General features: G+C 53.0%; 7 protein-coding genes across 7 annotated transcripts; 2 read left to right on the top strand and 5 right to left on the bottom strand.

The window, feature by feature from the left end:
- Positions 1–63: 63 nt before the first annotated feature.
- Positions 64–1,017, top strand: N7482_004599 (velvet factor family protein; the record flags this gene model as incomplete). Its single annotated transcript, XM_056686724.1, has 1 exon — positions 64–1,017. The coding sequence occupies one exon, from the start codon at positions 64–66 to the stop codon at positions 1,015–1,017; it is 954 nt and encodes a 317-aa protein (XP_056545466.1).
- A 4,125-nt stretch (positions 1,018–5,142) lies between these two features.
- On the top strand, positions 5,143–5,959 carry N7482_004600 (uncharacterized protein; the record flags this gene model as incomplete). The annotated part of the gene is given in 2 exon segments (XM_056686725.1): positions 5,143–5,701; positions 5,715–5,959. The coding sequence occupies 2 exon segments, from the start codon at positions 5,143–5,145 to the stop codon at positions 5,957–5,959; spliced, it is 804 nt and encodes a 267-aa protein (XP_056545467.1).
- A 2,261-nt stretch (positions 5,960–8,220) lies between these two features.
- N7482_004601 (uncharacterized protein) lies at positions 8,221–9,872 on the bottom strand (the record flags this gene model as incomplete). The annotated part of the gene is made up of 2 exons (XM_056686726.1): positions 8,221–9,275; positions 9,362–9,872. 2 exons carry the CDS (start codon positions 9,870–9,872, stop codon positions 8,221–8,223), a joined length of 1,566 nt encoding a protein of 521 aa, XP_056545468.1.
- A 485-nt stretch (positions 9,873–10,357) lies between these two features.
- On the bottom strand, positions 10,358–11,052 carry N7482_004602 (mitochondrial 54S ribosomal protein bL12m; the record flags this gene model as incomplete). The annotated part of the gene is made up of 2 exons (XM_056686727.1): positions 10,358–10,693; positions 10,819–11,052. 2 exons carry the CDS (start codon positions 11,050–11,052, stop codon positions 10,358–10,360), a joined length of 570 nt encoding a protein of 189 aa, XP_056545469.1.
- Positions 11,053–11,661: 609 nt separating this feature from the next.
- Positions 11,662–13,588, bottom strand: N7482_004603 (chaperonin-containing T-complex subunit CCT8; the record flags this gene model as incomplete). The annotated part of the gene is made up of 3 exons (XM_056686728.1): positions 11,662–12,923; positions 13,038–13,408; positions 13,530–13,588. The coding sequence occupies 3 exons, from the start codon at positions 13,586–13,588 to the stop codon at positions 11,662–11,664; spliced, it is 1,692 nt and encodes a 563-aa protein (XP_056545470.1).
- A 1,140-nt stretch (positions 13,589–14,728) lies between these two features.
- On the bottom strand, positions 14,729–16,643 carry N7482_004604 (M48 family metallopeptidase; the record flags this gene model as incomplete). The annotated part of the gene is made up of 9 exons (XM_056686729.1): positions 14,729–14,778; positions 14,859–14,917; positions 14,977–15,008; positions 15,059–15,122; positions 15,217–15,262; positions 15,316–15,340; positions 15,432–15,672; positions 15,797–16,579; positions 16,636–16,643. The coding sequence occupies 9 exons, from the start codon at positions 16,641–16,643 to the stop codon at positions 14,729–14,731; spliced, it is 1,308 nt and encodes a 435-aa protein (XP_056545471.1).
- Positions 16,644–17,357: 714 nt separating this feature from the next.
- Positions 17,358–20,829, bottom strand: N7482_004605 (vWFA and PH domain-containing RING finger protein; the record flags this gene model as incomplete). The annotated part of the gene is made up of 3 exons (XM_056686730.1): positions 17,358–19,449; positions 19,512–20,226; positions 20,319–20,829. The coding sequence occupies 3 exons, from the start codon at positions 20,827–20,829 to the stop codon at positions 17,358–17,360; spliced, it is 3,318 nt and encodes a 1,105-aa protein (XP_056545472.1).
- Between the last annotated feature and the right edge of the window lie 4,291 nt (positions 20,830–25,120).

A 25,120-nucleotide genomic window follows, 5' to 3' on the forward strand; every position in this document is an offset into this window, starting at 1 on the left:
AGATTTAGACAATTGTGCTAATACTCGAGGACTATACCCAGTCATAGCAGTAGCTCCACAGCCATGGCGAGCCCAGTCCACTCTGAGAAGAGCCCAGTTGCCTTCGTCGGGAATCCGCCGCCAATGGGCAGTAGCACCCAGCCAGAAGCACGCCAGGCTCCACGGAATCCGAGCTATAGCATGCCCCACGGCTTCGACAAGCTTCTGCACCACGAACCAGAGTCGTCACCAGACCCCCCACCACGCCGCACATCCACCCAATCTCGGTACCACCTTCACGTACGCCAGCAGCCCATCGCAGCACGCGCCTGCGGCGCCGGTGACAGAGATAGACGCCCCGTCGACCCACCCCCAATAGTCCAGATCCTCCTCACAGACTTCGACCCAGAGTCCCAAGACGACAGTGACATCTTACAAGACCCGCGCTTCACAGTAGGCTGCCTGCTCTTCCCTGTCTCCGACTCAACAGGCTGGAGCCAGGCAGAAGCCGAGCCCAGCCAGCCCGCCGAACGCGAACGAGAGCGAGAACGCGAACCCGACGGCGTCGCCCGCGCAGACGACTCCTTCTCCACACCCCTCCTATCCGGCAAAGCGTTCATGTCCCCCTTCTTCGTCGACGCAGACCCAGACCCCAACTCCGCGCCCAACCATCCCTCCGCCGAAGAACTGTACCCACTAAGCAGCCCTCGCTCCCCATCCCGCGCTCCCCAAGCCCTCCGCAACGCCTCGAAACTCAACCAGCCTGCGACGTTCTTCATCTTTGCGGATCTGTCTATTCGTTCAGCAGGACTGTATAGACTCCAGTTCCGGCTGATGAATTGGGGCTCTGTTGAGGATACGGGTCAGTCGATGCCTATTCTGGCGGAGGCGTGGTCTGATCCGTTTCGGGTCTATCCGGCAAAGGATTTTCCTGGAATGCGGGATTCATCTATTCTGGCCGAGGGTTTGAAGGAGCTTGGTTTTGTGGAGTTGAAAACGAGGGGGAAGGGCAAGGGCAAGGGAAGGAAGAGGGTTTGATGATTTAGTGTTGGCATCGCATGTCTCGGCTTTTGACCCTTCATTTTCGTCTCTATTCCGCATTGGTTGATCCAGTTGCGCTCTTGTTACGGGCTTTGAGTTTGGGCTTCTTTTGCTTGAGCTATTTTGGAGCTACTATGCTTTACTTCGGGTGAGTTTCTGTGTGTTCGGATCTAGTTTCTTGCTTCTTGGAAGCTTCACTTGGGGTTGGGGGTACAATGGAAGCATTGATGAACTGGGCGAGGAGTTTCGATTCGTCTTCCTATTCATGTCACATTTGTCATTCCATTTTTCTCTCTCGACTGCTTTTGTTCCTGCGCTTGATATGAGATATGAATCATGAGCCGAGATGATGACGTGCTTTTCTCTTTTGGCCTTTGGTTGTGTCTGACCATTTTGTGGCGCTCAAATGTTTGCTTCCTTGCGGGTTATATGCATCGTGGTTGTTTGGGTGTGCTGTGCAAGGTTTGGGTCTGGGTTTCGAATAAGATTGACAGGTAGACAGTTGAATGATGCATATAGAAAGGTGGATTCAAGCCTTACTGGTTGCGAGTGATCTATAGGTGATGTTGTTTGGAGCCTCAGGTCTAAAATATCTATTTCCCAGGGTTGGCGATCTGCGGACCCCCTTTGACCAGGTTGTTAGACCTCATGCACTTTTAGTATTTTCAACGCCAGTATTAAGAATGTATTCAACGATTCAATATCTTATCGAGTCTTTTGAGCACTGGCTTTTATTCTGCGTTGACTACCTTCATCGTGTCACCAGCAGCTAAAGTTTATTAACATTTGCACAAGCTCCACCGAGCCTTGCCGCTCATATTATGAAATAGGGTCATTCACAATACGCCCATGTCTTTCGGTATCTAAGGCTACTACCCTTGGAACTTCGTGGCCGCCCCAACACCAAGGCGTTTAACGGGGCGCAATTTTGCAGGAGTCACGTTGAAAAACCAACAGGTTCATGTAGGGTTCGCGAGAAAGGTAAATGTAACAGCTTAGCGACTTCAGAGAGACCTTTACTACGTTTTCGTTGCCACTCTGCCATTCACATTAGTAATGACACTTATTCCTCATGGTGAGTTGACGGTGATTGCGATTCCATTCGGGCCCATTCTATTTCGGAGCGAAAGGCAAGCTGGGAAATCACCCCGTAAGATAGCAAGCACAAAGCAAGTTAGGTTTTTTCAATGGCCATCTTACCTAGGATCTTAAAACCACTGTGTATAAGGGACCCATGTCGTGCATTTCTCCGGCCGTTTGCTCTTGTAGATCTGACCTAAAGGCACTAGAAAGTACTGGGATTGATATCACATTCGGAGATTTAATCTGTCCAATTAGGAGCCATAACTCAATTGGTAGAGTGTCAGATTCCAGTCCTGAAAGTTGGGCGTTCAAGTCGCTCTGGCTTCATTATTATTTTTTGACGTGGGACATCCGCTATTTTTGGAGAACGAACCAGGATAGCGCCTGACTGACGGTTGTCCCATACTCGATAATCAAATTAGTGTAGATCTCCTGTGCCATCCGCCAGCGCAGTCAGTACATGGGACATGGTCTGTTGAGCAAGATCCTTGACATGGTGGGGATAAATAAGCCTTGAGATTGCTGCTCGAGACTGAATTTCCGAACTTGCGGCAAAACTCGATGTGCTATTTGGGGCCGTCAGGCTGGACTTGGTATCGTACGTAGTAAGGGCGCTTGGGATTAAAGGCGGATTCCATCGATAGAATAAATAGAAAGGGTAAATGCTAGCAGACTCTGTTAGGAAGTATGTAAACCTTTCGAGGGATGGATGGGTTGTCGACCCAACAATCAAGTACACCTGCACAATTTCCATCACTCTTTCCACAACCGGGTTCTGCAACTCGAATTAAACAAGGATGCATAATCTCCCTGCTCTTCCTCCTTCATGGGTTTTCCGCACTAGTCTCCATCGTTAGCCTGATAGACCGAATGCCTGACAATAATGTCCTAATCCAACGTTACCAACAAGGTTGCGAACCCGTAGATCTAAAGGATATCGTTTGCGCGATAAACAAGTCGATGATAAGACTAAGCATACCATCCCAGGGCCGAGGCTCCGGATGTCAATTCGCACGGCAACCTAACTAAAAATGACTTCAGATCACTGTTTGACGATTCTTGCTGGATAATACTCAAGACCAGGAGATCGAGACTACCTACCTAAGTGGTAGAAATTCACCGATCAAGGCTCCAGGCGGTATCTAATCCACCACTGTCGGCGAGAGGGTAGTATATATATATATGCGCACGAGTTGTCCCGAAGGAGGAAGTTGAGGGGCAGCAATTAGAGACCGCGGGCCCAAACAAGACAGGAGAGTCCCAACTGCAGGGCAGTACTACAGAAAGAACTGCAATCGTGGTTTTATGTACCGCTCGGTTGCGATTCGCTGCTAGACTGCGGTCGAAGAGAAGACTTTATGCCGGACCAAACCTTAACACCAAGGTTGTCCAGGATTGTCTGGCAAGGACTTAACTTCCTACCAGCAATAAACATTCATCAATTGGGGGGCTTGGCGCAGCGGTAGCGCGTGTGATTCCAGTCCACAAGGTCGTCAGTTCAAATCTGGCAGCCCTCACATTTTTTTGTGCTTACGTGTCATGCGGAATTAGTCCCACCCCAGTCTTCAGGTTATAACAAGAGCCAGAAGATAATGAGATTGGAACCTAGGATGTTCTTACCTCCCACCTAGGGCCGGGTTCCAGCTGAGCGGTACTCAGGATTAGTCATAATACTTCTGAGTACTGTTCAACTTGAGGAATAGAAAAACATAGATTATATCCTCAAAATATGACATGAGCCAGAAGATAATGAGATTGGAACCTAGGATGTTCTTACCTCCCACCTAGGGCCGGGTTCCAGCCGAGCGTTACTTAAGGAAAAGTTGAACAGTACTCAGAAGTATTATGACTAATCCTGAGTACCGCTCAGCTGGAACCCGGCCCTAGGTGGGAGGTAAGAACATCCTAGGTTCCAATCTCATTATCTTCTGGCTCTTGTCATATTTTAAGGATATAATCTATGTTTTTCTATTCCTCAAGTTGAACAGTACTCAGAAGTATTATGACTAATCCTGAGTACCGCTCAGTTCCCACACCTGAGCGGAACTCAGGGTTCTATATTACTACATGTATACCGATAATGTCTGGCAATTCTTGGCGGATCCCCTTCCGTTCCAGTTCACCTCTCGCTACTTCTGCTCACTGGTAGAATTGAGCACGCCCCCGATCAACCTGAGCTGGTTAATGATCATTATAGAATCAACCTGATTCACTCCCTGAGCCTGACCCGAGCATTACGATCTGATCCCTGACCCTGACCTGGATAACTATTGCGGGTTGCTTACTAATCTTGTCTAGAGAGGAGTGACCTAAGTAAATAAGTTCGGTGTGGGAGCTAAGCAGTACTCAGGATTGGTCATAATTCTTCTGAGTACTGTTCAACTTTTTCTGAGTATCGCTCAGCTGGGTGCCCAATAAGCTCAATAAAACGCGACACGCTAGGTTCACCGTGAGCTGGGGAGCCCCATATCACATCCCGCCCACACGTAGTTGGCCGCTTCAGCACAACGCAAACTTCAGCTGAACGACAAAAGTATTTATGTAGAATTCCTATACGTACAAAAATAATCGTCAGCAGGGGAAAATGGGCCTCGCATTAATCTTGCTCACTAAGGTACGGGCCGTGGAGCTAGCGGCTGAACAACTCGCGCGAATCCGAGCCCCTAGTGGTTGGGGGCCATAAAGGTCAACCTTCGTCTTTGTCGTCTTTGTCTTTGTCTTCCTCTTCTTCACTTTTTTGACCCCGATAGTCTTGAATACTCTTTTGACCCAAAGTATGCGGGATGGCGCTACGCAGAACGTTATTCGCTGGCCTCATAACCCTCGTCCATGCGACTAGGCCGGTCTCTGCTTTGGGTCCCCTGAAGTTTCAGGAGTTTTACTACATATGGGGGTGGAGTCATGGGAGTAGCGAGCTGGTGACCACGGGTCGTGTGCGGCAGTCGCCTAGGCCTACTGGAACCCCAACGACACGGCCCCTTACAAGTGCACGGCGCCGTCGACTGCGTTCTTAGCAACACGAGCCCAGCATCTCAGCAGATGCTCTCCACGTCCCTCGTCATCCTTGGCCTGACACCCACCCTGCTGTCCAACCTAGGTCCCACCATCGCCGAGTCCTCCACGCTCTCATCGCAGCGCCCGTTGCTCTCGTGGCTGCTCTCCTTCGGCGCCCCTGCCGTCATGATGTGCCGCATCTGGACCTACGATGACCCCTATAACACCATCGCCTCGCGACGGAACAGCTCCAAGCTTCTCGACCATTTTGCCATCGGCCGCACGCGCAGGTATAGATGGCTCATTAACATCGTCGAGTACGTCTTCGCATTGGCCGCTATTGCGAACATCATCCATGTCAGCCTAGATCTGGAATTCCGCTCCGTATCGACCTGGTATTGTGAGAGCTGGTGGTTCCCTCTAACCTGGGTGCTGATACTCGGCCTCATCCACGCCATTGGCACCATTTCCTTCTGGATGACGCCCAAGACGGTCGGATGTGCTGATGAAGCTGAGGGACTAGACGGCCTCGCGTCCAAAGCACCGAGAATCATCACTACCCAGGCCCCCAACCTCCTGGACTCTGATTCTGAACTCAGTGGCCGTGGGGTTTTCAGTGGGCCATGTCATGTACGGGACGCTTGTTTTTTCGAGCTTGATGTTCTTGATGGTCGAGGATGCAGTGCCCGTGATCATTCGGTACGCTGCGTCGGCGGTGATGTGTCGCTTCATTATCCAGTACGAAGAGTATCGAGTGAAGCTAGACTCTCCCGGGGGTCCAGAACGACAATCGCTTGAGGCGAAGGAGGTCAGCCATGCGGCTGAGCGAGAGCCTCTGGCTAATGGGAGATCTACAGTATAGAACGATGATAAACTTTAATGGTGAGCATAGTAAAGCGGGCATGGTGTCTAAGTGTAGCCTTGTTCGACGGGAGCTTTGTTTTGTTTGGCTACCATGTGCTAGAAGCCAACTAGCGGGGTTCTAAATTCAGCAAATATTCTAAATGATATTTTGTGGCAATAACTAATATTGTGAATACGGAAAACCTTTTAAACTCGCTATATAGTCGCTTCTGAAATTCATTCGCCCTCCTCTCGTGTAGCCGGGATCTTACACAGCTCTAAAATAATATCGTGCACATGGTCTTTGTGTTAGGGGTGGAAGGAGCTGTATCTAGTCCGTAATCATAGCTAATTGGCAATTTTCTTTAGTGACGCCGAAGACCCGGCTAGTCAAAAAATGCGGGTGTTTACGCTAAGATGCGCAAAGTTCGCCCGGCGTTGCCCATTCTTGAAGTATGCGGTGATAGGGAAGGTGTGGTGAGTTCAGACCAACTACTGTACATTGTGGACTCGAGATGGTAGTGTACTATAGTTGAACCACCGTTTAGCTAACCACCGCGTTCAAGAATGACAGCGAGTAGGGTTACAATAGGTTGAGCCGCTTCGGGGCAGTGCATAAAATATGAATCTGTATCGTCTTGGTCGCCCAGGTGGCTAGACTGTTTCAGGTTCGTTCCTTATAGGGGTTGCGAAGGATACTGACCGGTCAACGCTGTTAGCGTGAAGAAGAATATGGAGGTCCCCTCCATCATCAGAGGTGGTGAAGAAAGAAAATCATGCATAGATAAAGGCGTCTGGTTGGTAAAGGTCAGGTCGATTCCCCTCATTAAAGAATCTAATTAGAGTGGGAATGTCATTCTGCTCAACTAGACCTCGCTATTACCCACGGGTCTACCCATTTGGGTAACCCATTACCCATTTCTTGGCGGGTAATGTGTAGGGATTCCCTACCCGCGCTTGGGTAGTGGGTAGCTAGATAAGACCCGTGGGTATATAAACAGTGCAACCATGTGGAACCTCGTGATTTGCATATTTTATGCTGTTTCGAGCTGTATTTTTGAGTATTTAGCTTATATGTCGATTACTCTTTAGATAGAAACGAGGATGGAATACGGTTGAATAAAGATGAGTTGATTCTAATTTACAGCTAATACTCTATAAACTAATCATTATCGCGTCTTGCACGCTTCTGATTCTTCCCCTAAATCCGTTGCTGAGTCTCTGGCAAGGGGTTAGCTTCATCATTAGATAGAGCTGCGTCCTGATAAGGCTCTTGAGTAGCAGGCTGCTCCTAGGTAGTCACTATATTATCCTACTCCTTGTCACTGATTGGACTAATCTCCTATAGTAACTAAGGGTTCTTCTCTTCGCGATCTGCCTTAATCTCTCTGCTCAAGACATACTCCTTTTTTAGAGCAACATTTTCGTCCACGACTTTATAATAGGTTGTATATCTATACATTATAAGTTCCTGGATCATTTAGACCTTAGGGAGCATCGACGATAGTGATAAACAATTCGCGCAGAGTTAAAGAGGCGTTTAATAGCTTATTTCGAACAGCATCTTCCTCCTTGTGGGCTCCGGGAACATAGCCATTTCTCTACCGTAAGAGACGGCGCCTTTCTTTGGCCTTCTCATCACGCCTTGAGAAAAAAGCTTTTTGAGCCATAGCCCGGTATTGATTGTTAGCTCATGAAAGGCGAAGAGCAGTCTTTGAGAAGGAGTTGACTTTAGGAGCAAGTAATGAACGGATGCTATTTTTACTGGGATAGTGGAGGGGACATAGTCTCCTTTTATTACTTAGATTACAGAACACGATAACATCTTAGACAGCTTCAACATTCGAGACTCGAAAACGCAAAAATCAGGATCAGGTTCCAGCCAAAATTTTGTACCCGTGACAGAACATAAGAGCTGCAGTCCCTGGGACAGCTGCATGGGCTTATCGGGCTATGAAGATCACGCCCACAAAACGCCGAACGATCTCAAGATCGTGGACTAATGCAGTTACCAAGGGGAAAGTGTTTAAGAATACCTAGCGTGGGATTTAGGTTTTCAAAGGGTTCGCATTTCAAGTGTGGTCTGCAAAGATGATGTTAGTCAAAATCCACGCCTTGGCATCACCGCTGGAAGGCAAGGCAGGCACCCATTCTCGAATCTAGATTACATTCCAATCCCAGGCTTAATGAAGAGAAGATAATTTCAACGTCCCTTGGAGGAATATATTTACAAATAAAGCAATAGATACAAGAGTATATACCTGTTTCCCATCATTCCTACTACCGCACCGCCAGCATCTTACTGGACAGCTTAGGCACATAATTGGGATCCTGCCAGTTCTCCTTTAGCTCCTCGATCTTCGCGGCATATTCCGGATCTTCATCCAGCTTTGCCATTTCTAGCACCATGGCGCTAGCAAAATCCTCTCCTTGCTCCCGAGCCATCAAGGCCAACATAAACATCGATGGTTTGATGTGGAAGTGATTGCCCAGGTTGTACCACTCCAACGCGAGTTTGCGGTACTCCTCGCGGGACATAGATTGATTGAAAAAGGAAGACATCCAATGAATAGCTGAAGAGAGAACGTTGCCGTTGGGTTTGGTGTCGGGTTTGGTGTCGGGAGTGGAGGAAAGTTCTGGCGGGGTCGAATGTGACTTCGGGCCCTTCGCGTCGGCCTTGGAGAGGGCAACTCTCTCCGCTTGCGTGGGGTATTTGCCATGGAATGTCAGATAGTAGAAGTTGGCAATGTACAGAATGGCATCTAGGTTGCCGAGCGTAGCAGCTTTGGACATGCACTCCTCGTACTTATCGTAGTTTTTCTCGTTCAACATGATAGAGGCATACTCGACCAATGCCGCGCTGTCATTGTACTCGAGCGCCGCGATGCGGGTTGCCTCGTCTGCTTTCTGTCGACTGTCCTGGGAGTCGAATTTGTCGTCATATGATGCATGGAGCAGCGCATATACTCTCCATGGAGATTCAATGAGCGGAGTCATAGTGATGTCTGTGTAGAGACCGGGCTTGCGGCGTGTTGGCTTGAGATACGGCAGGACCCTCTCCTCCATCAGCTTGAAAGCCTCTTTATATTGCCCATGCAGTCCGAGGATCTTTGCTTGGAGGACCATCGCAGGGGGAAACCCTTCATCTGAAAATTGCTTTACCAAGGTCGTCCATTCGGTCGTTGGAGGGACCTTCGCCCAATTGATCAGTCGTCCCTGAGTGAGAACAACCGCATGGCGTGATTTTGCCAACGCACATGATGAAATGACCCACTCGGATAATGTGTAATCATTAACGGCGGAGATAAATCCAATGCGATAAACGGCGTCAACATCTGGGGCAGATATGTTAGTCTGAATTCCAACCCAAGGGGGTGCGGTTGTGCCCTCGGGCGCAGTAGGGAACAGGTCAGTCACTGACCTGTCGAAATTGACCGGATTGCCTGTGCATTCGGTCGACCCTCCAAGGACGCCTTGAAGAGCTTGATAGAAACGTCCTCGAATGTGCGGAAACTGATGTTCGGAAGATGGCCAGCAGCAACAGCCGCATCGTAAACAGACCCCGCCACTGTGCAGAACCATCCGAACTTTGACTCATAATCTCCCGCTATAGCGCGCATATTCAGGCCCTTGGGGTTTGCAGGGCCACCATTTGCCTGAGCTAGCGCCTGTTGAGCAGCTTCATTCCTCTTCTTCATTCTTAGCGCAGGCGCTGGTCTGGCAGAGCCGCGACCGGGCTTAGCAGATTTATACTGAGTGCTGTGAAACGGCCGATGCGACGTGAAGGTGGCATTGGGGGAGATGGTGAGGGCGAGACATTTTGGCGGCGTGAGGAGGTTGTTCGCGCGTGGGCTCAGCGTGGCGGGGAATTTTGGAGAGAGATTTTGGCGAAGGTTAAGCCACTGCTGCAATGCAGCTGTTGGCCTAGGCATGGAGTGTCTCGTACGAGGAGATTTGTGAGGGCGCAATGCAAACGTGGTGGTTGAAGGCGAAGTTGCAATTGGAGTCGCCCTGGAATTGGAGAAAAGCGGAGGTCGGCGTGCGGTCCGCTTTACGGGCGACGAAACCGTCCCGTAAACATCAACACAGCACCTTCCAGTCTACAATGCCCAATAGTTCGAGGGTTACATATAGAAATACAATTTTATAACATGCTCAATGCATCAATTAACCAAACCGAGCCCTCTGTACCAGACGGGTTCATAACACAATGCGTATAATGTACATTTATTTGCCCCCACACGACCAGGCCAACAACGCTCAAGAAGTAGAACAACACCCTCGAAGCCCAAAATCTCCCTACCAGCGCAAGCCGTGCAAGTTAAACAACAAGAGAAAAGGAGGATAGAGCGCAAGAAAAAGAACAAGCTCTATCCACGTTCGCCCAGGTATTTTCAAGTTTTTTGTTTCGCTTCCCTTACTCCATGATGACCTTCGCACCCAGACCCTTGAGGGTCTCGATGATCTTCTCCGCCTCCTCCTTGGGCACAGACTCCTTCATGATCTTGGGCACGGACTCGACGAACTTCTTGCTGTCCACCAGCGACAGGCCGAGCATGTTCTTGATCTCCTTGATGACCTTGGGCTTGGAGGTGGCCTCGAATGACTCGAGCTTCAGGTTGAACAGGGTCTTCTCGGCAGCAGCGGGAGCGGCTTCTTCTTCTTCAGCGGCGGGAGCGGCGGCGCCAGGAGCACCGGCACCACCGGCCATAGCGAAGCCGCCAACGGGGAGGTCGGGGATGTTCAGGCGGGTCTGGACGAGACAAACTGTCAGTTTCTATAACCGGAGCACATTTTCTAGGGGAAGGCTTTGCAAAGCAATGCAATTGACGCATTGCGGAGATGCATTGCCGAATCAATGGTTCGAATAGCACCCACCTTCAAGCTGGACACGAGGTCGGCGGTCTCCAGAAGGGTCAACGTGGAGATCTGGTCAACAATCTGTGCGATCTTGGGGTTGGTCGGAGCAGCAGCAGCGGCCTCGGTGGACTCCCATCGCCGGCAGCTGGGAGTGCGGGCTGTGTATGTAGTCGCGATGCGCAGGGAGGATGGGCGAACGGAGCTGGAGAGCTGTCGGCAGCTGCGAGCTGCGGCCTGGATGGGGAAGGACATGGCGGTGGGCGAATATCAGGTGGCTCGGCGAATAAGAGAAAAGAAATACAACGTGGGGGGGGAAGGAAGAATGATAGCACAGCTTCGACCGCTATAGCGAGCGAAAAGAATGGCAAGAGTTTCGGGGAAAATCTAGGTGTCACGTGGATTGGGTTATGTAAGCGTATACAATGCGCCCGGCATGTCTGAACCAGTTGAGATAAGGTGGGAAATAACCCTTTTTTGAAATGTGTGGGGGGAAAATGTAGAACTAGACTATATTCAACAAATTACTGCTTCTATGTAGCATCCGTATGTATAGGGATCTTGGCTGGTAGCGTTCCGATGTGCAATGCATTTGAGAAGATTTCAACTTCAACTTCACATCATTTCCTTTTTGCCCTGTAAATAATAGACATTTTTTTGCTTCTTACAACATTGGTAATTTTTCTTTACAAATGATGCTCGAATTGATAGACCAAAATGTAGGGATGTATTATCATGCTCAGCTATACACACCAACAAGGCGACTTTTTTCGTGATATCGTACGGAGCTCTATCAACGCAACCGGTCTCGAAGCCTCAGCAACCCCAAGAACCATCAACATCAGTCCGTTCACCGTTAATGCTTTAATCCTCATCCCAGTTAGGGTTAGGACCAGGAGGCTTCGGCCCGCCCGCTTGCCGGGCAACAATGATCTGGTCCACGCTCAGCACAGTGCGCGCCGCCTCGCTAGCCAAACGGATGGCCCAGCTCTTCGCGGCCATCAGGTCGAGAATACCCTCCTCCACGGCGTCCAGAGTGCCGGCCGAGCTGCCGACCTCCAAGTCCACGCCAGTGGTCCAGTAGGGCTCCTCCTCTTCAGAGCTGCCCTCCTCCTCTTCGCCGGTGTTGGCGCGGTGGTGGGCGGTGTACAGGCGGGAGAGGACCTCGGTGGCGTCGAGGCCGGCGGACTCGGCCAGGGTGCGGGGGATCACTTCGAAGGCCTCGGCGTACTTTCGGATGGCATACTGCGGCAGGCCGGGGGTCTTGTCGGCGAAGTTGGAGATGCGCTCGACGAGCTGGATCTCAGTGGCACCGGCACCGGGCACCAGGCGCGGGTCCTTGGTAATCGCCTTGACGACGTTCACGCCGTCGTCGATCGCGCGCTCCACATCGTCCAGGTGGTTCTGGGTGGCGCCGCGCAGGACAATCGTCGATGTACGGGTCACAGCGTTGGCGTCTTCTTGCCGGAACACGGTGACGCGGTCGCCGCCAATCTCAGTCGTCTCGACCACGTCGATCTGGCCCATCTCGTCGGGCATGGGGGCGCCCAGGCGGGCGAGGGGGGTAGCACCGACGACGCGGCAGAGGCGGCGGAGCTCGAACTTGGAAAGAATCTTGATCACAAGGATGTTGAAGCGGTTGAGGTAGTGCAAGGCGAGGTCGCCGACAGTAGAACCGGCAACTACAACGCGGAGGCCGGAGTCGTACAGCTCCTTAATGGCAGTCTCGAGGCGGTCCTCCTCGCCCTTGGTGAAGTCCATCATCTCCTTGGCATTCTTCAGCAGAACAGTACCCTTGGTCTCAGTCTGCGAGATGTCAATGGGGCAGCTGAACACGCCAACCTTGGCCCTACGGGCCTGCTTGACAATTCCATCCGGCTCACGGCCGAAAACCATACCCTTCACCACCTTGGACTGTTCCAAGCTGCCACCCATGATCTTAACGACACGCACGTTGTCCACGTTGAAGTTGAGGGGGTTCTTGGGCAGCACGGCGAGCACTGCCTCGGCGACCAAAGCGGCCAGGGTATCCTCTGTACCAGACTGCTTGCTGGCAATGACTGTCCGGAGAGCCTTGCTGAGCTCTGGCACTGAACGCATTTCCTGAAGCCGGTCGACCTCGAGGTCTGTAAAAAAAGAATATAGTCAGCACCAATTGCACGGCAGTAGACCCCGATATACCAGCTTTTCCTGAACAATCCCACTGGCATCATCTCCGGGGAACAATGCAATAACCATACCTTCAAGGACCTTCAAGGCAAAGTTCTGGGCCTTCTCGTAGCCCGAGACAATATCACTCGTCTTCAATCCGAGGCGGATCAGCTCCTCTGCCTTCTTCAGCAGCTCGCCCGCCAGGACGATGACCAAGTTGGTACCGTCACCCATCTCAGCATCCTGCTGTTGACTGGCCATAACCAGCAGCTTCGCAGCGGGGTGAACGACATCCAACTCGCGGAGGATAGTCGCGGCGTCGGAGGTCAAAATCATCTTCTGCAGGTGGTTGATGACGATCTTATTGCGGCCGTAGGGGCCCAGGGAGGTCTGGACAGTCTGCGAGATAGCCTGGCAGGCCTCGATGTTGCGGATGACGGCTCCATCTTCGGAGTCGTGGCTGTAATGGAAATTGAGATTGTTAGGGGGTTGTCTTTGCTTCACGGTGCGGCGAGCAGATAAGGAGGTGGGAGGTCTCCGATGCGGTGGGATGGCCGCTCTTTGTTGCTGCTTCAACGTACCTCTGGTACCCGGCCTTGAAGAGGCCCTGCTGGGAGGGCCCGGGGAGGGATAGCGACATTGTGAGAGGTCGCGTCCGAGGTAGATGCGACTAGATATGAGGGATGGGAGGGAGGGAGTCGATGGGCTTCTCTTAGTTGTGCCGGGGAATTTTTGGAGCTCGATGGGGGACGGTGGGTTTGCGTTGTTTGCACGAGGGGGTCCCGCCAGTTGGCCGACAATGGGGCTGACCGCTCACGAGGGACCTTTGTATAGTTTTCGTTTACGAGTCGGTTATTGTGTTTGGTTCCTCTATGCCATTACACATTTTCAACAATGGTTTACGATGCAGATATGGGGCATGAAGTCCAGCGGGGAATTTTATGGATAATGGCTGCCATCAATGTGACGGTTTCCGAGACATGGTAAATAAATATAAGGACATCTGGCCCGCTGCGAGGCATAGATGCCGGTGCTGGGTCCGTGAATGAGATGGCGTACACATTAATTTCGGTCAACAAATGACCAAAGCCTACAGTGGGAGAGCGGAGGCGGCTTCACTTAGATAGTTAAGTGCCTACTACACTTGAGGATTGCTAATAGTGGGGACAAGCCGTTTTGACGCGACAGATTATCAGAAGATTATCTATTCACCAGGAACTTGAAGACGCCTGAGAGCCGCACCCTGCTAACTTCTTCGAGGACACGAACCAGGAAGCACCACCGCAAAAGTTGTGCATTCGCTGTTTTCTGCATTGGGAGTTGTATGTTGAGGCTGAAGAGAACATACCACCCTGCCGATCCGCTGGCTTGGGCATCCCAACGTGTGGATACTGCTACGAGCGCCGAAGTCATTACCGATGTAGTTTTAGATTCCTGGCGAGGACGCTGAATTATATGTACGGCGAGAGCATGAATTAGAAAGACAAGGCGCCCCCAGCGCTTCATTGACGCTTGCTCGGAAGTTTGGATGAATGGGGAGAGTATTTGTGCTACCAGGCTGGCCGATTTGAAGCGAAATTATCTGAATGAGTTCAGATCGATAGCCAACAGGGGGCTGTCGAGCCAGAGTCAACAGCAGCAGAAGAAAGCTTAACAGCGGAGGAAGCCCCATTGCTTGGCCAAACTACACATTGCAGCATTGAGCGGTGAATATGGGAGACGGGTATTTGAAACAGTCATGATTGTATTATACAGTGAATATGATTGGCGATGAATATGTTCACCAGCCATATGAGCTCTGCGAGCGATACGCTTTCTTAAAGCTAGGCACTATTCGCGAATAAGTCAGTACTCACCAAACAAGCTGTGGAATCTACCCGCGGAATCTGTCCGGGCAGGTATTGACTTACTGTATTGCCCAAAAGTACTGCATCCACTATCTGCGTAGATAGTCTCGGCTTTATCGAGCCTGCAACTCGTTAGCACGGTAGATTCCAAATCTTCTGAAACCTCCAACGAGTGCCTTACCATCCTCGAATAGCTTCCTCGCGATTATAACTCTGGAAAGAGGTTAGCAAATGATCAATTGGCCTGGTAGGAAGAGTCATACTGAAGGGTGGGTGGACATGAATTGCGGCGGAGCAGATTTCTCCCGTTGTTGCATCCGGTGCCATCTCGTGTATGGTCAGTATACTAGTTGGTGCCCTTGTTCTGCGAGCTGGGTCGAGATTGCGCAGCGCAGAAACCCGATCCCTTGCAAAAACTTACAGTTTGACAGCAGCCTCAGGATTGAAGCAAGCCTTAGCCATCATCACTAGACTCAAGTCAGCGTCTGTAGACATCCACTCGCATAACAAGATAACTAACTCAGTCCAATATTATCTGCCTCAGCCTAGATATACGAGTCAGCGGCCTAGCACCTCACACCACATCCCGGCTCTACAGCTCTAGGGTAATGAACAGCGTCCCAAGACTAAGCTTACCTCCTGCGTCCGCGAATTCGGCAAACTCCACATAAGATTTACCAGCATGCTCGACAGCTGCCCAGACACGTCAAACAGCAACGAGATAAGGAACACCGTGCCCAGCGTCAAAATACTCGTACTCATCCGCTCGGCCGGATGCCGCGCCACAACGTGCGCAATCTCATGACCCAGCACTGCGGCAAGGCCATCCTCGTCCTCGCATATGGGCAGGATGCCCGTGTACACGAAAACTTTTCCACTATAGCAATACAGAGTAGACCTAGTCAGTATCCCAGACACAAATGCACTAAAGTCTGAAGAGAGCCAAACAGAGCAGAATTGTCCGGAATGCAGGATAGAGAGAGAAGAGGGATAAATCTCACCCAGGAAGCACAAAAGCATTCGCATTCCCGTCATCCATAATAACATGCACCCTCCAATCGGCGCCTTCAATCGGCGCCTGTGGGATCAGCCTCCTTAATACCCGATCCACCATCTGCGCCAGTGGATGATCATCAGGCAGCACGCGGCCGCGCGACTGGGCTAGCACCTCCCGGTAACTCTGCGCGCCCATTTTCAGCTCTGCGGCGTGCGAGACGCAGTTGAAGCGCCGCCGGCCGGTCATCTCAACTACGTCTGTGTTGTAAAGGTACAAGCCAGAGAGACCGAGGCCGATGAGGACGAAGTGGTGGGGTTTTGAGCGGGCGAGGAGGGTATGGAATAGGCTTGCTCGGCCGGACGACGGGTTGAAGCGGTTGTAGGTGTTGCGCGCGCAGGGGTGGGTTGTGCTGAAGGGGTGGCGAGCGTATGGTAGTGTTGAATGTTGAAGATGGGGTCGTAGGGGTGTTTGGTGGAATTTCAGGGTAGGTTTCCATCGTAGAGGGTTTTGAGGCGGGTTTCGGACTGAGCGTGAAAGGGTATGGAGGTGCGCCGGTGGGTGTGATCGTCCTGATACGGGTGGGTGCGCGGTGCGCAGGGCGAGGAGAGGTTGACGGAGCATGGTAAGTAGACCGAGCGCGCCGTATGCAGTGCAATCAGGAGAGAGGTAACACTCTAGGAAGGGGAGTTGTCGGGGTGAGTCCCGGATGAAGTCAACGTTGGCTGCGGCCGAGCCACACGGCGATAAGCAGGCACGTTCGGCGATAGCACAGTCCTTAAATTGGCCGCTTAATCAACCACATTAAATCCCGAACTCAAACCACTCCATCCATGTACAACCCACCTCCACATGATGAAAAGCACTCAATAATAAATTTTAAGTCAGATCTCAGTAAGTGCAATAGGTGTATTTTCATTATCCACAAGGGGGTGAATACAATTATGTAAAAGGCTATATCAATATGGCAAAGGTCCAAAGTCCAAAAATCAGATCAGGGTCAAGGTCAAATCAAGTCGCGTCCGGAGGGGGTCATCAGATAATCTTGGTCAGTGCCAAAATGGGCCCAAAGGCAGATCCAAAAACAAAACCAAAAAACCAAAAAGAAGCCAAAATAAAACTCAGTCAGTCCAAAAGTCCAAGACTCAAAAAGCCAACCCAACCCATCCGCACACCATAGCCGAGACCGCCGAGCAATTGCAAAGAAACACAGATGTATCAGATGTACGTCCAACAAGGCACAAATCCAGAAATCCAGACAGACGAGAGCGTAAGACAGGATCGGCGTAGGCAGAAACACATCGCAAACAAAGCCCGTGGTATCATGCTGCACAGTCATGGTGGGAACAAAGTGGTATCATAGGGGAATAAACGAGATGAAAATGAAAACAATGGCAAGTATAAAAGAGGGGGGAGGGGGAGGGGGACATCCAGAATAAGTCAAACCAAGGTCATGAGCCGACTCCGCGAGGAGATGAGATATAAACCCGAAATATGGATATGAAGAATATGTGATGAATGCAGGATAGGGAAAGATGCGGGGTAAGTTCGAGTTGAAAGTGAGGCCGTTATTCTTCGGTCAAGGCATCGTCACCCATCTCACGCCAGTCCTTGGATCGATCTGTCAGACGGCGCACGCCAGAGATCCGCTGGGCCCAGTGCGCTTCTGAGGGCGTACGATAAGTATAGGCGCGCTGCGAGGAGATCACACCGATGCTCTGGAGTACTGCCTTGCGGGAGTCGCGGCCGAAGACGGCGGGGTGGTTGATCCACTCAAGGGCGGAGTCGAGGTCTGCGTTGAGCGCGATCATGGTCTGCGCATCGACTGCAGATGCGGGCGTGATGGTGGCGGCGTCGGATGCCGCGGAGGCGTGACTGTCTCCAAAGGTGGAGGACTTGGGAGAGCTCGAAATTGGCGTGTCGCCTCGGCTCCCTGAATCGCTAGTGCCCGAGCCTCGGGAGGCAGGTGGCAAGGGAGGCAACCCACCCTTGCCCAGGCCCTTGAGGATACTGCGGGTTTCGTGAAGCAGGTGCTGGCCGCGGTCGTGTTGACCGCGAGACACGAGGGTGAGGGCCCGGGTCAGCATGTCAGATGTAAGCAGCTCCATGCGGCGCTGCACGATGGATGGATGGGGGGGGATGGGCGGCGTGGCAGGTCGTTGGCCCCGAGACTTGGGATTCGGGGGGAGCATGGTGATGGCAAGCAGCGATGGGCGAGGCGAGTGGGTTAGATGGCCCTCGCGAAGAAGGTCACCGTACGTCAGGTCGGCCTGTATCAACGGGACCTCCTCGACGCTCAACACCCGCTGTTCATCGCCATCAAGTCCTCCTCCAAGAGCTTCCAGCCCGGAAACCAAGCTCTCCCAAGGGTCCTGGGGCATGTTATCTTGCGTAGCATTATCCGGCTGAATGACCAGCTGCACCAAAACATCCCGCTTGTCACCAAATCGGAGGTCTCCTAGCGCAGCTTCCGCGTCACGGCCAGTCGCACGCTTTGTAGTGTGAAGCGCACCGCTAATCTTAACAAATTTGGCCGGCGAACCCTCCGGCAGCCGAAGCTTCAACTTGACGTTCTGGTGGGAAGTCGTCTGGATAGCACCCAAGCAGCCAGCAACACACTCGCGGAGCATCATCCAATCCTTCACGTAGAGATAAGAACCCTTAGTGCGAGTGGAGAGCTCGATCATGGTATCCGGCTTGTGAGTCAGTCCCAGTCCAAACGAGTGGATGCTGACCTTGGCGGCCTCGGCGCGGGACACCACGAAGTCAACACTCTCAGGGTCGGAAGTAGACGAATCGCTGATCAAGAGGATAGTCGAGACGGGGTTGTTGACCTTGCGCTGCATCAGCAGATCCATGGCCACATTGGCGCCCTCCACCACATCCGCACGCAGGCTCTTCTGGCCGACAGGACGAATTGACTCCAAAATCTTGTTCCACCCGTTCCACGTCTTGGTGGTCATGCCCACCATGGGTACGCCGCCACCGCCCGAGCCAAACGTAACCAACCCCATTCGATCCCGAGGACCCAGGTTCTGTACCAGGAACTTGAGGGCATCGCGCAGAAGCGTGATTTTCAGGCCCTGCATCGATGACGATACGGGAATAACCACGACGAGATCGAGTGGAATGTGGAACGAATCGATGGCTTGCCTCTCGCCGTCCGGATTCGTGTAATCGGTGATGGCGGTGTTGTTCGACTTGCCCGCGCCGTATGACGAGTTGATGGATGATTGTCGCTGAATGCGGCTGGCCCGGTAGTCCTCCTCCTCAGCACCTGAGTTGTCGTATTCATAGTCGCGTTGCCGAGACAGATTCTCCACGGGGTGCAGGTCCACCAAGGCACGGCGCCATGTCTCAAGCTGCTGGCGGTTCTGGAAACGCAGGTAGAAGCAGGGCAGCTCGCTAACGGAAAGATTGAGAGAGAGAACGGGCTCGTGCGATCCGGCATCGATGGACTTCAAATGCTTCTTGATCAGGATGGAGCCCTTCAGGGTGCAGCGGGCCGGCTTGCGCTTTTCATCGTATTGGTGATGCTCGGGGACCTTCTTCTCCTTGACGCAGATGAGCATCTCCGCAAACAAGTAGCATTCCAACTCTTGCCAAGATTCTCGGTCCTTGCCCACGCGCATTTGCCCATGCAATCGCAGCTTTCCAAACCTGTGGCTAAATCAGCATCTCTCCACCCAAAATAGACGATAAACCGCGGCTCTCAGACATACCGTTGAAACTCAAGGCCGTGCCAGTTGTCGACCCGGTTCCGCAACTCCTCCGCGATCTCATCCAGGTTCTCTACCGGCTCGTACTGAAGAGACCGAGCATCCTGCGAGCCTCCGAACCGTCCCGTATACGGCTCATCAGGCTGCGACTGGCCTGAAGGCGTGTGTCTGAGGTCATCCGCGTCTGGGCGCCAATTGCCTTCGGGCACCTCCACGGTAATCAGGCAGGTCAGGGTTTGCTGTTGGCGGGATCGGTTCATAGTGGGGAACTCGCTTCGCACGCTCACAATCGGCGCTGGGATCGGGTTCTTGGTGACACCGGGGCGGGGACTCAAGTCCGATTCCATGGCCTGCACATCGTAATCGTGGCGACGCCCGCCGCTGCTTGTATGTTGACCATCGTGGTAGTCGCCCGATGAGCCGGCCGCACTGCCATTTCGGGAGTGCGGTTGGCGTTGGCGAGGGTCAGAGACCGCAGAGCCAACAGTCAACCGTTCCACCCGCTCACGCTGGTTAGTGGTGTCGCGGCTGTCCCGTCGGCTATAGGTGGATTGCGGGTTGTAACGGCTACCGGCATCGCTTGGCGTGCGCCGGCTCGATGGTTGTTCCCACGGCGTCGGCGTCGTCAGCCCACTCCGTGTGGTGGCCGTGTCACTAGTCACCGAGCGCACGATATTGCTGATCTTCTCTGTAGGTTGGTGGGTCCTCCTGTCAGTAACTCCCTTGTCTTTTTGACATGTGATTTCTGCGAGGGTGATTTGGGGGTTTGAGAGGTTCCCACTGGGGAGAAACAGGTGGGAAAACACGAACCAATATCCAAGACATTTCCACCTCGACTCGTGTCCAAACCTAACGGAGCATTGCATGTCGGGCAGTATTGCGATTCGCATTCCCGGATATACTCGTAGAAGCATGCTTCGTGGGACACATGGCTGCACGAGAACTGGAGGACACGCTCCCCGCGCAGGGTATGCTCGAGCGGCTCCTCGCAGACGGCACATTCACTGCCGACGAAGGTCCTGTCCCTCCGGGTCCGGCTGCGGTCGACCTCCATTAGCCCGGCCATAGAATTGAACGAGGCGCGAGAACGGTTAGAGGGCGGCGACTGCCAGGCGGGCTCGGGGTGGGCGTGTATGGAGTCGGCTAGCGTTGAAGGGGCTCGTGGGCGAGTAGTGGTCTGCAAGGCGTCGGTATAGTTGGAGAGGCTGCTCCGGGGACGGCCCGACTTGTTGCGAAAGGAACGAAAGGAGCGGAATGAGGAGCGAGAAGGGGAGTCTGGTCGCGACTGTAATTCTGGGCGCCACCAGCTTCTGTTAGCCATGTGGGGGGCCAAAATGACAAGCTGACATAGCACGATGCAACGATGCTGCGCGCTTGCGAGGGCGGAATGTTGGTCGGGCCCACCAATTGGGGTCGGAGAATGAGATGATGTGAGGTCTGAAGGGGGGAGGAGGGAGGGGAGCGCCTCTTTTCTTTAGGCTCCAGGCCGTAGGGGAGGGGGCCACTGATGGGAAGGATGGGTGAATGGGGAGGGAATAGGGAGGGAGAGAGAGGCTGGCCAGGTGGTTTTAGGTAGATATCAAAGGGGAGAGCAAGACGCAAAAAAGCGCATCCAGAACCATGTGTTCTGGTCTCGGATTTCCGATGCCAGGCCCAAATCGATCCAATATGGGCCCGCCGTGTTGGAGTGGCAGGATAGAGGTGTAGTAGAACTCACCGGACGAAGCCGAGCCAAGGTGTTTCTTCCTGGTTCGCCCCAGGAAGCCAATTTCAGGTAGGTGAAGATGATTCGAATCGCTCCCCGATTTAGACTCCGATCTGGGCGACAGGCGAGGTTTCCACATGGGGGATTTCTCCCAGACACCAGAGGTAAGGTGGTGGGGGGGCGGGGGGTGGGCAAGAAGAGGAAACCACGAGAAAGAGGCGACTTCAAGAGGAGGGAAAAACGAGACGCCCCGAAAGTTTAAAAATAAGTCAAAAATAATAATAATTAATCACAACAGAGAGGAGGTGGAAGGGGAAACGGCGTCCTGGCAGGGAATGGTCAAAGGTGGGCGACTGGTAAAGGGCAAGAGGCGGGGGCCGGAGGCGCAAGGTAAAGCGAATACAGCAGCATATACAGTATACTATACACTCTGCACTGCACGGGGTACGACAATGGAGATTGTGTACTCTATCCTCTGTACAGTCTAGTCGAGTAGGTCGGTACTGTACTACTGTGAGTGGAGGAAAGAATGTATGAAGGACAGGGGGGTGAGAAAGGAGAAGAGATCATCACGATTGGATGCGGGCCCCGGATTAATTACGCTGGCGGCATCTTAGTTCGCGTCGGAAAAAAGAGAGTAGGGGGGAAAAAAGGGAAAAAAAAGGGAAAAAAAAATTAAAATAAAAGAGGCCAGGGAGCTAAAGAAATGACGATCGTGGACAGGCACCACGCTTGTATTCCGGAGAGCGATCGGGTCCACTGGGCGTGCCGAACTGGAGCACTAGCGAATGGAGGAGCCATGGATACGGAGAAACGAGTGGATGCGCAGAAGTTGGCCGGTGCGACCGTGGGTCGGGGGCGATGCCCCTGAGAATGAGGATTGACTCCGTTAGTGAGCGACTCGTTCAGGCTACCAGTACGGAGTTGGTCAAGTACTACGTAGTAGCGCGCAAGATTTGAGGAAAAATTCCCGAAGGATCATGGGGGAAGCGATGGGACTATGGAACTATAAAACGATGGGGTTGGGCCAGAACGGTTCCCGTATGGCAGCAGTACAGCGCATGGAGAATGGAGTATGGCCACCACATGGCGACGTCGAAAACAAAAGGAAGATTCCATCGCGCGTGACCAAAAACGTGGCCGGATGACAGACAGGTTCGTCCTCCCCCTTACGCTGGCCGTGTTTCTCGTCCTGGCGAGCTGTTTAGCGACAGTAGCCTGCATCCGTTGCGTCCTTGGCCTGCTAGCTGCATATTGTGTCCGGGCAGCAGCCCAAGACGGCCATCGTGCCTAAGCCCCAAGTGGGAACAGAGCACACCCTGGAACGGGAAGGTGTGCGGGCCTAGATTGGGCGGGCCTGCGTGGAGCCCTGCTTCGAACGCTCTCGTTCAGCTGGACGCTGCCACCACTTCGGGCTGCATCGATGGCGCGGAAATTGAAATCTATCAAACGCATGCAAATTACCATCCACAGAAACATGGCCATTCCCACGAGGCTCTTAGCGACCCGCTAGTCTCGGTCTACGTGTTCCATATCAATATTCAATCATTTTACCTTTTTCCCATATCATGTCTCATGGTTCTAGGACCGTGGTTCAAGCCCACCCGGAAACACCGAGACCCCCGGACTTCAGCCGGTCCGCGATGCAACCTTTGTGGCCGCAACGGGCATGAACGGTTTTCCGAGAGGTCAGAGCGCGGTGGGCACAGAGGCTTGCCCAGGAGTCCACTTCCAATTCGATGTAGATTGGCGCTGTAGACGCAGTCGTCACCAAATCTCCAATAGGGCGCGGTGTCCGTGACCTCGTAGCAGGCACGGAGGATAACCTCGTCCGGCGTAATAACTAAATTTCTATACGGAATGATCTCATAGCCTTCCTCCGCCGCTCGCGAACTCGCCGCGAACGCTTTCCCTCCTCCCTTCCCGCCCTCCTCCAATTCTCGCCTGCCGCCCTCTGGATCCGCCATCATGGTTGCTGCATGATCGCTATCCATGGAAACTTCATCTTCGTCTCAACCCTGGAACCGCGATCTGCCGCTGACCTCAGCCGGGACTTCTGCCCGTACCTCGCCCGACCCTGAGGGTGGGCCAGCCCATTGGCTGTCGCTTGCCCAGCGTCGATCCTCTCCATCGTTTTCTGTCACCAGCGCCCGCGGAACACTGCTGATCCAGCAAACCAGCTGCTCAATTTCAGGTTCACCCGCTATAAGCTTTTGCCTCCGTCGCTCAATTTCCATCCCGCACGTCATCCCCGCACTGCCTTGGATGCTGCACCTGACCAGGGGACTTGCCTGGGCTGGCGCGGTCGGCAAATGTGTGCCTGGAACCACATCCACAACCACCGTCGAGCTTAGTCTCCAATTCTCAATAATCCTCGCGTCGAGGGCGGTGGCGTCAACCACCACCACCCCTTCTCCGCAGCAACGTGCCGGGGAATTGGGTTGACAGGCTGGCCATTCTCCATTGTGCAGTTCAAATGCCACAGCATCCTCGCCTCCCTCCTCGGCACTCTAAGCCGGCACTGCAAGACCGGTTTCTCGGCTCCGTGTCCTGGTCCTGGTCCTGGTCCTGGTCCTATTTGCCCCCTTTCACGAGCTGACATCGTCTGGCACGCTCCAGCGCCGCCATATGGCTATGCCAATCCTTCCCCACACTGTGCCCCCGTCCCACCCCCTAATGCTATCTAGCACGACCGGAAAATCAGGACGGTTGGGGACCACACCCAGCACTAGGCAAAATAGCGAGGCACAGCACATGGTCCGTCTCGCCGCCCGCCTTGCGCGCGCACGCTGGCGGCGTAGGTGGACTGCTCAATTATCGCGGGCGCTGATCGTCGCTGCCGATCTTTAAGGCGCAGGACTAGACGGAGACCGTCTTTACGGTATTTTTGGATTTAGGACTGTATGGACTTACAGCAAGACGAGGTTCAGTATACGCACAAGTAGGTCACTAGCTGCGATGTCCAGGATCCGATAGGCGATGTGGTATAGTGCCGCTCGGGTGTTGATCGGCGCAGTCCCTGTTATATTCTAGGCCTCGTCTATCGTGAGGGACGGGATTTCGGGCCCTGGCTACTATGCTGCAGATCGAATGCGGCATGCTGGGTCGAGTCAACTTGACATATCGACGGTCGCAGTGCATGGACAGGTCGGAGAATTGATCGCACGTGTGGACTGGTCACGGCCAGTGGGGATATGACTCGTAAGGAAGGGGACAGCGTGAATGACTCGCTGGACACTCCCACCGTGCGCCAACATCACTCCTGAATGACAATGCAAATGCCGACCCCTGGGCAGCTGTCAAACTGGCCCTACACAAATTGCCCCATCGGCCGGCCCTCCGACGATCACCAGCACTATTGCAAAGCTAATGGCATGGGCGTTCTCAAGAACCATCCCCCCGGCCTCTCCCCCTGAAAACCCGTGCGATACGCAACGCAGTCAACGGTAATCTCAATCTCAATTCCTCCCAAAAAACAAGGCATATGCGAATGTACAGTCCAACCGCAAGACAAACCCTTTTGAGAAGGAGCAGATCCCAAGCCCCAAAATTGCGCTCCGCCACAGCCGGTCCTGCATTGTGATCATCGCCGTTGGAGCTTGCAGGGTGGGGACCAGCGCACATCCCCTCGCAGCTCCACTCGCGCAATGCAGACTTGGCCTGGCCCGAAGAGTGATATATGTCAACTTAGTGCTCAATGCTCCGTAGTCTCTGCGAGGCAGTCCCAGGTCATTTTCCCAGGGGCTGGCCTCCATAGGCGAAGCATCCGTGCTGAGGCATCGCGAGCCGGTGTTTCATGCTATGAACGACACAGCCTCTTGTCTACTAACTTTTCGAAGAGAGATCGGCACATACTTATCCATCCAGGGTGCAAGTACTCCGTACGGAGCGCTTACGGAACTAACCA

This window comes from Penicillium canariense, assembly GCF_028826845.1.
Source record: "Penicillium canariense strain IBT 26290 chromosome Unknown utg000002l_segment0_segment0, whole genome shotgun sequence".
Classification (NCBI taxonomy): Eukaryota; Fungi; Ascomycota; class Eurotiomycetes; order Eurotiales; family Aspergillaceae; genus Penicillium; species Penicillium canariense.